Raw genomic sequence first — 14,603 nt, forward strand, 5'->3', positions numbered from 1 at the left:
CATCAACAAGTTCTATAGCTCGTCGACGGAGACGTGTAGATGTGCATGTTTCAATTATTTGCTATTTGATTTCTTTGTCAACATCAGCAAACTCACAATGGGCTGCTAAACCCTGCAGACTTGTGTGGTAATGATCTACAGTTTCATTAGAGAGTTGTCTGGTTCTCCTGAAATGCATAATTTCCATTGCAGTATTTTGTCTTTGTTTGAAGTGCTCAGTTAATTTGGCTTTGGCAATGTCATAATCTTTGGTACCACCAGTGTCTTTCAGTGTGTCAAAGATGTCACAAACTCTATCACAGGGGTGGGCAACCTCTGGCACGCGTGCCAAACTTGGCACGCCGATGACTTGTCTCTGGCACACAAGAGCATAGGTTACCCTAAGCACAGATGCAAGCACATGTTACCCTAAGCACAGACAAAAAAAACTACTTTCCTTGGGGTATAAGCTTACATGCCATGACAGTATATGTACGTCCTGGTGGTGAAGAGGTTTAAGCTCTACGAAGCTAAAGAGGTCTCAAGAAAAAGAAGTTGATCTTGTTGCCATAGTTACCTTCTTTTTTTACGTCATCGATCATGCCGATGTATGATGATTCCCCTCTATTTACTTTGGCTCATATTTTATGTAATAAGCCTTTCTAACCTAAAGGCTGCACCCATAACCATAGTGTACACTGACAATCATATCTGTGAAGGCAAAATACGCCATGCCTGCCCACCTTTAAAAATTAATTTCGTAAACTTTGAATTTAAACCCCCACAACATCTCCCCCCCCCCTAAACCTCATGTTTTTGAATGCCGCCCGACTTCAGTTTGACGCATATTAATTAAACTCACTTTACTATCTAAATCTAAAGCATCTTCACCTTCGAAAGCTAAAGAAAGATAATAATTCTTATCCTCTCCCCTTCTCTCCATTGACGGCCGTAATATAACCAGTGAAATCAACAGTCCCCCACCCCCATGAAGCAACTCGTCCTCGACTCTAGTCCATTACAACCAGCGGTCGACCCCACAGACGCATTCATAAATTTTAACATGCTGTTCATTCAAAACGGGAATTTTCTCAAGTATAAATTAATATTATAATATATTAGCATATTGTGTATAAATAGGCATAGGATAGGTTAGGTTAGGTGTTTAGGTTCTGTTGGCGATTATTTGTATTTGTAGTACGTGGGTGAAGCATTATAGCGTTGTGGTTCGAACAAAATTCGTCAGTGAAGCACTTGTTCCGGATATGTTCGAACGTCAGCAGTTGTGAGTCGTGTGTAAACCGGTTTTCATTCATAAACAGGGGGTTTGTCGGGTGCATGGAATCACTTTTGGATCTTTGTTTGGAGGACGGGCTGCATGAAGTCCCCGTAATGAACACATGTTCAGACGATCTCAGACTCGTAACTCTCTCTCGCAGTCTTGCTTCGTAGTGTTTCTCACAGTTGCTCACTTGCCTCCTCCCCGAGAAGAAGGTCAGTACTTCATCTCCAGGTGAAAATTATTCCCCTTATAAATCAATAACTTTGTGAAACTCAATGTCATTGTAAGAATAGTCTTAATCCTTAAATTCACACGTACTCGCTCGCCTGCTCCCTAAGAACAGAGCTGACATAAGCAAGATGTCACCGACTCAACGATGTTTCGCCACAACACACCACACAAACACACAAAAATGGGTTTTGTCTATCGAACCAAGTGAAGTCTTATAAACTCTTGGCATAAGTACTCAATGCCTAGGAAGTAGTGTCTTTGTGATAAGCGGCTGCTGGTGTTGTTTCTGGAATTATGTAAAATAAAGAAAACCCTCGAATTTTCATAAAAGAAAAAAAAATCCTCTGAAGATTTTTATTATGTTCATTGTCTCGTCACGCTTACCTCAAACATTGGCTTATTAAACTTATTGATTGGTATTAGAATAAACGTACATATACTTTACTACAAAGTTTGTGTGCTATAATATTAACAGGAAATAAATAATTCTTTAAATACTCGCATTTCAGTAGAAGTAGGCTAATTCATTTCTCGTCATTGCACTTCACAACGACAACACAATCCGTTATCATTGCTATTCATTGGAGTTACTCATCATATACTATTTTAACTTACTTTTGATCTTCCTTCTCTTCCATGCATATTACAAACATATTATTATATACATATTACATGCATATTATTACCTTCTCTTCCATGCAAAATATTACTTATTTTGTACAGATTGTACAGAATGTCACCACCACCAGCTGAGAAACGATGTCAGTCAAATGAAGAGGATATTAGAGAATTTAAGGAATACTGGACTGAAAAGTTTGACATGATTAAGAAGGATGATAAAGCTTTATGCATTTTCTGTTCTGACACAGTTGTTTGTAGAACTTCTTCTGTAAAGAGACATTTTGAAAATGTTCATAAGAACTTAAGCAATAAAACTGAGGAGGAACAAAGAGAATTAATTTCTCGTGAACTGAGCAAGACAAAAACACAAGTTGAAACTTTTATGAATTATATTTCAGGTAGGCCCAGTTCCAACTTAGTTGCTGCTAGTTTTGAAGTTTCAAAAATTATTGCCCAACACGGAAAACCTCTCTGTGATGGGGAGTATATTAAAGAAGCTTGGCTAGAATGTGCACCTTTTCTTTTTGACAACTTTTCAGAAAAGAAAAAGATTATTCAGCGCATTAAAGATTTGCCTGTGAGTAGGAAAACAGTTAAAAATAGGATACTTAAGTTGGAAAGAAATACAGCTGAACAATTTACAAAAGATTTGTCTTCATGCAAGTTTTTTTCTATTTGTGTTGATGAATTTGTGTTCGTTGGCTTAGCAGAGGCTTGGTTCTGAAACGATTTAATGAATGCTTAGATGAAATAAAGCTCTATTTGAACGACCAACAAGTGTCATACCATGAATTTTCTGACATCGTGTGGGTTTGTAAACAGATGTTTTTGCACATTTTTGTGAACATTTAAATGAATTGAATATTAAGTTACAGGGCTCAAGTAAGACACTTGATGTTATGTTTTGTTACATAAAAGCTTTTGAAATGAAGCTTAAAGTTTTTAAGAAGGATGTAGATAATGAGAGATTTAGATACTTTCCAAACCTAAAGAGGTACATCAGTGATCTAAAAGATGACAGAACAGACCACAAATGTCTTCAAAAGCTGTTTGTAAACATTATCGAGTCAACAGTTTGGCAGTTCTCTACAAGATTTGCCAAATTCAGAGAACTGGAAGACACAGTAAAGTTCATCAAGTTTCCAGACAGCATCAAAATGGATGAACTAAACTTGCAAATGTTTTCATGGATAGACATGGATGATTTTGAGATGCAGTTGATTGAATTTCAGAGTAGCTCATTTTGGAAGCAGAAATTTGTTGACCTTAGAGTTGACTTGGAAAATATTGAAAGAGAGAGATTAGAGATGAAAGTAACAAAGAGAAATGCGGAAAACGAAGTATTAAGGACTTGGAATGCTATTCCAGAAAATTATGTCTGTTTAAAAAACCTTGCAACAGCATTGCTAACCATGTTTTCGTCTACATATGCTTGCGAATCTTTGTTCTCAATTATGAACTTTGCTAAGTCTCGTAACAGGAGTAGCATGACAGATGAAACTAGCGCTGCATGCATATCTCTCACTGTTACTAAATATAAACCCGATGTAAAATCTCTGTCATCAGTTATGCAGCAGCAGAAGTCTCACTGACAGTATATAAAAGGAGTCAACAAGTTTTTTATCTGTTGTATTCTATTAAAGTCACAAAAGCTTAAAGGCTGTTGAAATGTACTTCTGAAGGTTAAATAAAAATTTTTTTCTGTTTTTTTTTTTTTATACTATGTTTTACTGCACTGAGGTAATTTATTATTTTTTCGTTTAAAAAGTTCTTAAGAGATACCAAATATGTTCTAAAAAAAATGGTTGGCACGTGGAAAAAGTTTGTGTCAGAGACTTGACTGATTTTGGCACGCACTCTCAAAAAGGTTGCCCACCCCTGCTCTATCACCTACGTAATGAAGTAGAAAGGCACGCTTTCTCTCAGCACTTTTGATGTCTGAAACTATCAACAAATTTTCAAACCTTTTAAGCCATTTGGTCCACCTCTGTAACAGGTTTGTCTGGACTAAGTCAGGATCAAATGCAGGAAACTGAGATATATTTGCCATTTTTTATTGTATAAAAGTAAACTAATCACTTAAAATGTTCCTCAGAATACTAAACACTTACTGCACTGTATATGTTAGTTAAGAATTCACTGTAATTACTTTAATTCTGCACTGTATATGTTAGTTAAGAATTCACTGTAATTACTTTAATTTTGCAAAGCACACAAGCATTTTAATGCAAAAGTTCACAACAATGCACAATATAGCACCAACTGACTTCTTACCTAGCCTTGTGTACGTGTGGTGTTTTTCCTACCTACAGCTGCACAGCAGTTGTCAGCAGTTGGCACAGCAGTTGTCAGCAATGTTGTTGTTTGACAACCCGTTCTCACACAAGACAGGACATATATGACTTAATGCTTAAAGTCAATATGTTGAATATGACTTAGTAAATATGTGATATATTCCCAGTTACTTTCTTTCCAAAACCCAAACTCTTCCTCACGTACCAATTTACGTTTCACAGTACCCGTCCGTCAACCTAGATAGCAGAATAGTCGTGATTGGTCCAATTATAAGGAAAATTGTAGTTTTCAGATCCCACATGGGTTGTGAAATTTACCTACTATTGTCCATGCTCTTAAAATATTACAGATCAGCTACTTCCTATTGAAGGCTCGTAGTTTTGTTTTGAGAAATATTAGTTGTTCTTAGTAAATTATAATAAGCACTACAAATTATTACATAGAATAACAGTGCTTCACCAATCAATATTATATACCATAGTTTGTGCTTTACAAATCTTTAAAGGATGTTTTGTAGGAACGCTAACAGAAAACGATGTTACGTTGGAATGTCTATGGGGTAAACTACTGCAAACAGGATATTATTGTGTCTACTATACCAACTATAGCTAGGATGGGTATATTGTCCACTACCACCTGTTAGGTGGGTAAGGGGTCCAATACCACCCACAGGATGGGTATGAGGGTCACATCCACCCACAGGATGAGTATGGGGACCACATCCACAACACAGGAAGGGTATGGGGTCCAATACCACGCACAGGATGAGTATGGCTGTCCACTACAACCCACAGGATGGGTATGGGGCTCCAACCACCCATAGAATGAGTATGGGGCTCCAACCACCCATAGAATGGGTATGGGGTCCAATAACACCCACTGGATGCGCATGGCGTCCATTGTCGCGCGTCGAGCTCGAAAACCGCAGCATTCATCTCAGAACCATGCCTATTTCACGCAGATTTCTTAATAAACGTAAGAGTTTTATATGTCACAAGAAAGATAGAAATATAAGCTTCATTCTAAATACCTTACCATGGGTATATTTAAATTTAAAGCGAAGATACGTGTATTTTTTTAATAGCCGAGCTCCGACCCCGGACAGATCGATCGACCGAGCAACTCTTTATTTATTTATTTATTTATTTATTTATTTATGCATATACAAGAATGTACATTGAGAATGTGAGGATACATAATATGGTAATTACAGTCTTGTAAAGCCACTAGTACGCGCAGCGTTTCGGGCAGGTCCTTAATCAAAGAAAATTTTAAGAAGGTAAATGCTTGCAAAATTTATAGACAAAAAAATGATAACAGTTACGTGGAATGAAAAAAATAAGATGAGAGAAAATTGTAGGTACAGTATATTAAAGCACATAGGTAGCTAAGATTGATTGCAATGACAGCTTGAATGGTAGTTGACAAAAATTGGTAGGCACAATACAGCAGAAACAATATAAGATTGATTGCAATGACAGCTTGAATGGTAGTTGACAAAAATTGGTAGTCACAATCCAGCATATGGCTAGCACATAAAAGAAGACAGCAATGAACACAATGATAAGGTTGTTTGATACTACATAAAAATTAGGAGATTGGGTAACACTAGGTACAGAGCAAATTTAAAGCTCAGTGTAGGAAACTAAGAAGATGAAATTAGGTACTTTTTGGTTTTGCTTTTAAATAAGGCAAAAGTTTTACAGTTTTTCAATTCACTAGGGAGTGAGTTCCATAGACTAGGTCCCTTAATTTGCATAGAGTGTTTACACAGATTAAGTTTGACCCTGGGGATATCAAAGAGATATTTATTTCTGGTGTGGTGATAATGGGTCCTATTACATCTGTCCAGGGAGAGTTTCAGAGCAGGATTTGCATTTAAGAACAGGGTTTTGTAAATGTAGTTGACACAAGAGAATGTGTGGAGGGAGTTAATATTTAGCAAGTTTAGGGATTTAAACAAGGGAGCCGAGTGTTGTCTGAAAGCAGAGTTAATTATTATTCTGATAGTAGATTTTTGCTGTGTGATGATGGGCTTAAGGTGGTTTGCAGTGGTAGACCCCCATGCACAAATACCATAATTAAGATAGGGGTAGATTAGTGCATAATATAGTGAGAGGAGAGCAGAGTTAGGAACATAATATCTGATTTTGGAGAGTATACCAACTGTCTTAGAGACTTTCTTAGTTATGTGTTGAATGTGGGTGCTGTAGTTGAGTCTCTTGTCTAGGAATAGGCCAAGAAACTTGCCATCATTTTTATTACTGATGTTAATGTTGTCTATCTGTAGCTGAATTGCATTTGATGATTTGCTTTCTCTCAGAACAATGTTTATTTCACGTGAATTCGTTAATAAACATATATGTTTTATATGTCTCAAGAAAGGCAGACATATAAGCTTCACTTTAAACACTTTACCATAGACATATTTAAAGTTCTAATGAAGATACATGTATTTTAAAAATTACGGAGCTCCCACCCCGTACAGACTGAACGACAGAGCAACTCTCTCTCAGATCAATGTTTATTTCACTTAAATTCGTTAATAAACACAAATGTTTTATATGTCTTAAGCAAGATAGAAATAAGAGCTTCATTTTAAATACATTACAATAGACATATTTATAGCTCAAGTGAAGATACATATGTTTTTATAGTAGCGCTCAGTAGCTTGTCGGGCATGGAGTGCAGACGCCTACGCACTTGCCGATATATTGTATAATTAACAAAGATACGCTAATAAAGCCTAAAATCTTATATGCCTCCAGAAAGACCGAGATATGAACATTATTATGATTGCACCAAATGAAATATATCATGTTCGAGAACAAAGATATATCAATTTTAAATTAAGTTTCGACTCTTCCTCGGGCGAGAGAGATGGGGCGACTCTCGCCCCATCTATTGGGGATTCTGTCCACTAAAGACCCAATGCTACTCAAACCCTCCTAGCATTATTTAGGTAATGAAGTAATATGGTATATATACTCACTATAATGTGGGTGTTGAATGCAGAACATGAGAAAACATATATTTACTCCAAACTAATATAATTTCATTATGAAATAAGTAAATAAGTAGCATCAAAGGAAGTCGACGGTCCAAGCGTCAATGTTGTGGAGCGACTTATCCAAGATATATCGTTGTTTGGAAAGTGTTTGTTGGCATATCCAGTTGTCGCACTTCTCTGCACAAATTATCACAAATTTAAATTATAATGTTAACAAGTAGAATACATATTTTTAATAAAATCTAACATAACTAGCCAGAAAACATTTAACATTTATTAAAAATATATGTTTGGAAGTTAAATCGACTTCAAAGGACAATAGTTTTGTTATATTACAAAAAAAAAAAAAATAAATATATACTCGTTATTCGTTGACATGCGTTCGTTACCTAAACTACCATGTACTGTACTTATATAAAATCTCCCATATCTCTTCGCTCATCTCACCAAACCCTACAGGCTCTGTGATATATTGTTTAATTAATTGAGATTCACAAATAAAGCTTATAATTGTATATATTATCAAAAAGGCAGAGCTTAGTTTAGTTCATTAAATGCACCCCATACCCATCCTATGGGCGATAGTGGAGTGTTACAGAGGCACATAATGGGCTCAGGGACTGAGCCCCACAATTCATATAGCCAAGCAAGTTATAATCTTGATAAGCTAGTTACAAAAGTCAATGCACATTGTCACATCAACAATTGGCTCGAGACCGACCACAAGTACAGTTTATAATTTAAGCAACTGACATATATGGAGGGCTAGTGTCACAATTGATATGTTTATCCTACACATAACCTCCTCTCCCCCTTCAAATGGGCAGCGGTGGATAGGTTACAATCAAGTCGTTTTTTGCGTTTTATTCAGAGATTAGATCTTATTGGGTGAGGAAAGATATTCATATTTTAAAGAAGGCTTCTTGGCTGATGCTCTCCATTGATGGAAAATATACAACCTTTTGAAAATCAATGTTAGTTTGATCTAGATATTGTAATTAACGAAAGTATTTGTCATCAGAAAGGTAGAAATATAGGCTACATTTAAAATCCTTTGTCATAAATATAACTGAAGTGAAAACGAAGATATATGCGTTTTGGTAGTTACTTGATGGCTAGCTCTGAGAGTGTGAAGCCCTGCACACCAGCCAATAAATTGTATAATTAGTTTCCATATATTTTAATTAATCTTAAAAATCTATATGTCAGAAGAAAGGAAGATGTAGCCGTTAATGTGACAACATTTAAAAATATATATCTCTTAAGTTAAATAAATAATACCACCTTATCGCCTGTGTCCGGACACATGAAAATTACCTAGGTATCAGTATCCAGCCAGGCGGGGATCACAGGCTGCACAATACTGATAAATTATGTAATGCACTACTTGTGGTCGATCTCGAACCCATTTATGATGAGACGACTTATAGTGAATTTTGTAACTATCTCATCAAGATTGTAACTTGCTTAGCTAAATGAATTGTGGGGTTCGGTCCATTCATTTTCTTTCTTTATTATGCACCCCATAATACCCATTCCGTGGGCGGTGATGTAAAGGATTACAGAGGCACATAATCGGTTCAGGAACTGAACCCTCTAGTTCGTTTAGCTAAGCAAATAACAATCTTTTGACGCTAGTTACAAAATTATTAATGTACACATACATGTACATATACATACGTATACATATATACATACACATACATATTTAATCAACCAAACAAATACACACATCAGTAATCTTTTGTCACAAGTAATTCAACAAAAGGCTCACAACAGTCACTATAAAAGGCACTTTACGTCTATGAGGAGTCGCAGTTACTAGTCTTGCTCCACACCCACCCAACTGGGCGGCAGCTTTACAGTCATTTGCTGCATACTTACCCAACAGGGCGGCAGCTTTACAGTCATGTGCCCCACACCCACCCAACTGGGCGGCAGCTTTACAGTCATGTGCATGCATTACCTACAGTAAGCAAATTTTGGATACTTCGCTAAGATTTCGGGCAGCACATCATTATGAATGAAGTACTTATACACATTTCATGGACACTATTGATGTTGTTATCTTTAAATTCCGCGATTTTTTCGCATTCCATTATATAATGACGCAAAGTATGCGAATAGTTCTGCTGACAGAGTATACATTTAGTCAAATCTACATCACCAGATGTTACAAATTCCCAGAGGTACTTGTAGCCGAGCCTAAACCTAGCAGTGGTAACATCTAGAAGTCTGCTAGCATTATTGGATGACCCATAGACGTGCGATTCATCAAAGTTTATACAATATTGTGAAATTGAGAGTCAGTGTTGTAACATAAATTGGTAAATCATAAATATTGTAAGTTAAGAATCTGATGCATGTGTGTGTGTTGGGGGGGGGGTATACCCTTGGTAAGCGAGAGTGAAAAGTAACCTTACACGTTCTGCGGTCAATGTGGGGAGCGAGGGAGGGTGGGAGAGTCAAATCCACCCTCCAACATCTGGGTATAGTACCAGCAGCCTCCACAACACTCCATCAGCCTCCAGCTGATGCTTGTAGATGCCTCATCTAATCTCACCTATGTCACACATTAACCTACAGTTCCTGTGATAATTAAACTCATCACAGTGGCGTCTCACCAATATAAACTGTATTGGATTTTGTCCCGAAATAGCTATATGCTGACTGGACGTGTATGTATGTATGAATGTATGAATGTATGTACGCATGTATGTATATATGTATGTATGTATGTATGTATGTATGTATGTATGTATGTATGTATGTATGTATGTATGTGTGTATGTATTCCCAATCACGTTAAAGACTCCTCCTCTATCATCCAATTAAAAAGAAAAACAACTATGTACTAAATAATCAACTCCTTGTAACTTTAATTATGCTGACCTTCCTATCTGCATTCAGACTGTGCCTACTATCATTATAGGTGATTATAACGCTAGGCATAGGAATATTGGTAATTCGCAGTTCAATAATCGTAACGGCAACCAACTGTTGTCACTATTAGGTAGTCACGATGATGCACAGATTGTGGGTGACCTTGAACCGACGAATATCTACGGGGGTATTCTTGATCTATGTCTCGGTTTCAACGTCTCCCACACCGTGTGCGCCTCGTCAATAGTGCCAGATATGGCGTCTGATCATCTGGCCATATTAGCCACTGTAAACATTGGCAGCTCTATCCTCCCTGGTGGAGTGTTCAAGCGGAAGAGGCTGGCTCTGCCCATCGATCAACGAGACAATTTTGTTGCCCATGTGTCAGATTGGTGCAGTTCATCTGAGCCTTCATCAGTTGAAGATTTTAACAATAAGCTCACAGGTACTATCGAGCAGTTTATAGAAACACTTGATCCATCGTCCAGGCCACGTAACCCAAATTACACTGGTCATAGCACTTATGCTTATTATAATGATTCTAAATTGCATGCACTAAAACGCACTGCCAGAATAATTGGACCAGCTTATAGAAGGACCCGCACTGCTGAAATGCTTCGGCTCTTTCAAGCGGCTCTGGCTAAGGCCAGGGAACGTATGGTGGAGCTGAGGTAGACAGACTGGGAAACTTTTGTCCGTGGTCTCAATTCTCACACGCCACTAAGTCGGGCATGGAAGGATATCAACAAGATCAAAGGGAAAAATGCTGCAGAGATCTCGCACCTTAATCCTCTGCACAGAGCAAATGAGCTTGTTGGTGCTTGGGCCACGACTTCCAGCTTTGACAGTCTTCCTCTACCCTCACAGAATGAATTAAATAATAGATATACTGATAGGGCAAGGCTCCTTGACTTTATGCGTCATCAAGAGGATGACTGTGACATGTTTTTTACTGAATACGAACTAGATTCTGCTCTACATAAAGGCAAAGCTACATCGCCCGGGGAGGATGGAGTTACTTACGGCATACTGCATATGCTTCTGTTAGTTCCAGGGAATCCCTTGCTTTAATTGTATAATATGAGCTATGTTACTGGGGAGCTTCCTAAGTCATGGACCAACAGTGTTATTATTCCCATTCCTAAACCTCACCAGCCGAGTGCTTTTCGCCCAATCTCCCTCACTAGTTGTCTCTATAAGTGTCTTGAGAGGATGTTCTCAACCGTCTCCTTTACAAAATTAATAATATGTTGTCTCCCCAGATATATGGCTTTACGCATGGAAAAAGTGTACATCACTGTATTACCACATTCCTCACCCTGCATACTGATAGGTCATATACCACTTTCCTAGATCTTAAGTCAGCCTTTGACATTACTAACCCACACGTCATTCTGAGAGAACTTGCTAAAATGAATGTAGGAGGATGGCTTCTACGGTGGATAAGAGGCTATCTATCCAACAGGAAGTCATCTGTACTGTTCCAAGGGCATAGGCGTGTAACGAGAGATTTTGAACTTGGCACTCCACACGGAGGTGTCCTCAGTCGTACTCTGTTCAATGTGTTAATCAATGCACTTTTAAACTTAGTAACTAGAAGGTCCAGCAAACACATCATTAGCTATGTGGATGATATACTGATCCACACCAATGGGTATACCAACACCCAAAATGTTCTGAACTCTGTATTGTACACATGTCAGGAACTATGATTAGTCATCTCAGTAGAGAAAACAAAGATCTTGAACCGACACCCACCCAGACGAGGTGGGGCCGTTCGCAAAATGCAGTTGGATGATGGCTCTCTGCTCGACTATGTTACCAGATACAAATACCTTGGTCTTGAGGTTCTACTGTACCGCAATGTTTTAGCCAAACTGGGTCGCCAATGTAGAGAGAGGCTCCGTGCTCTCAAGGCTGTGGCAGGCTGTGGCAGGCAAACACAACTGTACCGTACAGTGTTATATATTTATTTCAGTTTGAACAATTTTTAACATTAAAGGATAAATCCTTTAATTGGTTGAAATTGGTTTTAACATTCGAAATCTAATTTGTTGATGTTAAATAATATAAGGTTCAAATTTATTAAGATACATACTTTAAAAACTATTTCTATTTGATACCAACAGTATCACGTTAAGAGAAGCGTCTCGCCTTGCTAACCCAAGTATAAAATATATAAAGAAACGGTGCAACTGTACTGGCATCTGCAGTACAAATATATGTCCCTATTTAAAGAAAAAATAAACTGCACCAATCACTGCCACTCCTCACACCAATGCAACAATAAGGAGAGTGATAACAGTGCTTCACATTCGACAATGTTAAATTATTTAACAGATGACGAGATAATGAACATTGGAACAAATGTACAGCTCTCTGACCTTCATATAAAATCTGCATGTGACCTCATCAAACAAACTGTGCCAAGCGTAGAAGGCCTTTATGACCCAGCGTTGTAGCGGGACCTCTCCTGGCCAGTTACAATTGGTGAATTTATTCAAATTATCCAAGTTGATGGTTGTCACTGGGTCACCAACCATCAACGTTTCCAACATTGGAGTAACTGGACAAATTAACATATACGACACCAGGCATAAATTACCATCCAAATCTACTGAAGTTATCTTGTATGCTCTTGCTAATTGCCAGGATACCTGGTTGATACCTGGTTGATGGGGTTCTGGGAGTTCTTCTACTCCCCAAGCCCGGCCCGAGGCCAGGCTTGACTTGTGAAAGTTTGGTCCACCAGGCTGTTGCTTGGAGCGGCCCGCAGGCCCACATACCCACCACAGCCCGGTTGGTCCGGCACTCCTTGGATGAATAAATCTAGTTTCCTCTTGAAAATGTCTTGGATGATAAGCTTGGATGATATGCAATATAATGAATGTCAGCAGACACAGGGACTCAAGTATGAGTGGGGTATATGCTGCGGCGTTTGCTGCATCACTTGCAAGTGGTGTAGATCCGGTGAACCTCGTATGATGTGCAGAATATGAGGCAACATCTTCAAGAGAACTTCAAAGGAAAGTGTCTCACCTCATTCCCTGCAGCTCAGACACTGAGAAGAAAACGAATCATCCGGTCATGCTCGATGGAAGTGTACTGCATTTGCAGAAAGCCAAATGATTTGAAGCTGATGGTATGCTGTGACCGTTGCAATATTTGGCACCATGGATCATGTGTAGGTGTTACAGAATGTAATGATGATTAGTGGATTTGTTTCTTGTGCGCTAGCAAGTTGTGAATTATAATTTAAAATAATTAATACATTATTATTATTATTATTATTATTATTATTATTATTATTATTATTATTATTATAACTTTACCAAATGCTTTGCTGAATCAAATAATGTTATTACTTTCAATGTGTTACAATAGCATAATTAAGTGCTGCAAGTGTTGGGTCGTTTATATAGTCGGTATTTGTTATATTCTGTACTCTTTTTATGTTATTTAAATTTCAAATAGAAATAGTTTTTAATGTATGTATCTTAATAAATTTGAACCTTATATTATTTAACATCAACAAATTAGATTTCGAATATTAAAACCAATTTCGACCAATTAAAGGATTTATCCTTTAATGTTAAAAATTGTTCAAACTGAAATAAATATATAACACTGTACGGTACAGTTGTGTTTAATTATGTTTTGTGATTCCTTTGGAAAAGGTATTTGTGCACCAAGTACTACTAGGTCATTATGAGATATGCTGAATGTTGTCAATATACCATCTGAATACGCCTCACTTTGCGTTAATCATTGGACGTCCTAATGATTAAGGTCCCCAAAAGGACTTAATCAGACCTCAGTGGACATTTTTACTCTCACTCTCTCTCTCTCTCTCAGAGCATCCCCTTGTGTGTTGTATGTGGGTGCTGAAGTTCAGTCTCTTCTCTATTTATAGGTGAAGGAACTTTCCATAATTGTTATTGCTAATGTTTACTTGTAATACTGGGTATACATCCGGTGTTCTTACCCTCGACCGCGGCGAGGGTAAGCCGCGGCCGTATGGTCTGAAACCCACAAATATTTACAATGGGGGGGGGGATAAAATTTCCTCTTCAAGCACGCGCACACAAATGAACTATGTTATTTAACTGGAAGCACTCGTACAACATAATTTACACGATTTCTCAGGATAATTATACTTCTTACCAGCATATATACAGTATAGTACCTAGGAGGTTCTCTTCAATGATATCTAAGATAATTAAAAGAACCCAAGCAAACTACTATGGAAATGTGCAGGACAAACATATCAATTGTGACACTAGCTCTCCACATATGGCATTT

At 37.7% G+C, this 14,603-nt stretch overlaps 1 protein-coding gene and 1 long non-coding RNA gene across 2 annotated transcripts in view; both read left to right on the top strand.

The window, feature by feature from the left end:
• The window catches only part of LOC138360900 (uncharacterized), a 151,667-nt gene that overhangs the window by 100,780 nt on the left and 36,284 nt on the right, over positions 1–14,603 (top strand). The gene's annotated exons all lie outside the window — the stretch shown is intronic.
• On the top strand, positions 2,103–2,885 carry LOC138360901 (EPM2A-interacting protein 1-like; the record flags this gene model as incomplete). Its single annotated transcript, XM_069320405.1, has 1 exon — positions 2,103–2,885. A coding segment is annotated over one exon (735 nt), but the record flags the coding sequence as incomplete, so codon positions are not given.

This window comes from Procambarus clarkii, unplaced genomic scaffold (genome assembly GCF_040958095.1).
Source record: "Procambarus clarkii isolate CNS0578487 unplaced genomic scaffold, FALCON_Pclarkii_2.0 HiC_scaffold_129, whole genome shotgun sequence".
Classification (NCBI taxonomy): Eukaryota; Metazoa; Arthropoda; class Malacostraca; order Decapoda; family Cambaridae; genus Procambarus; species Procambarus clarkii.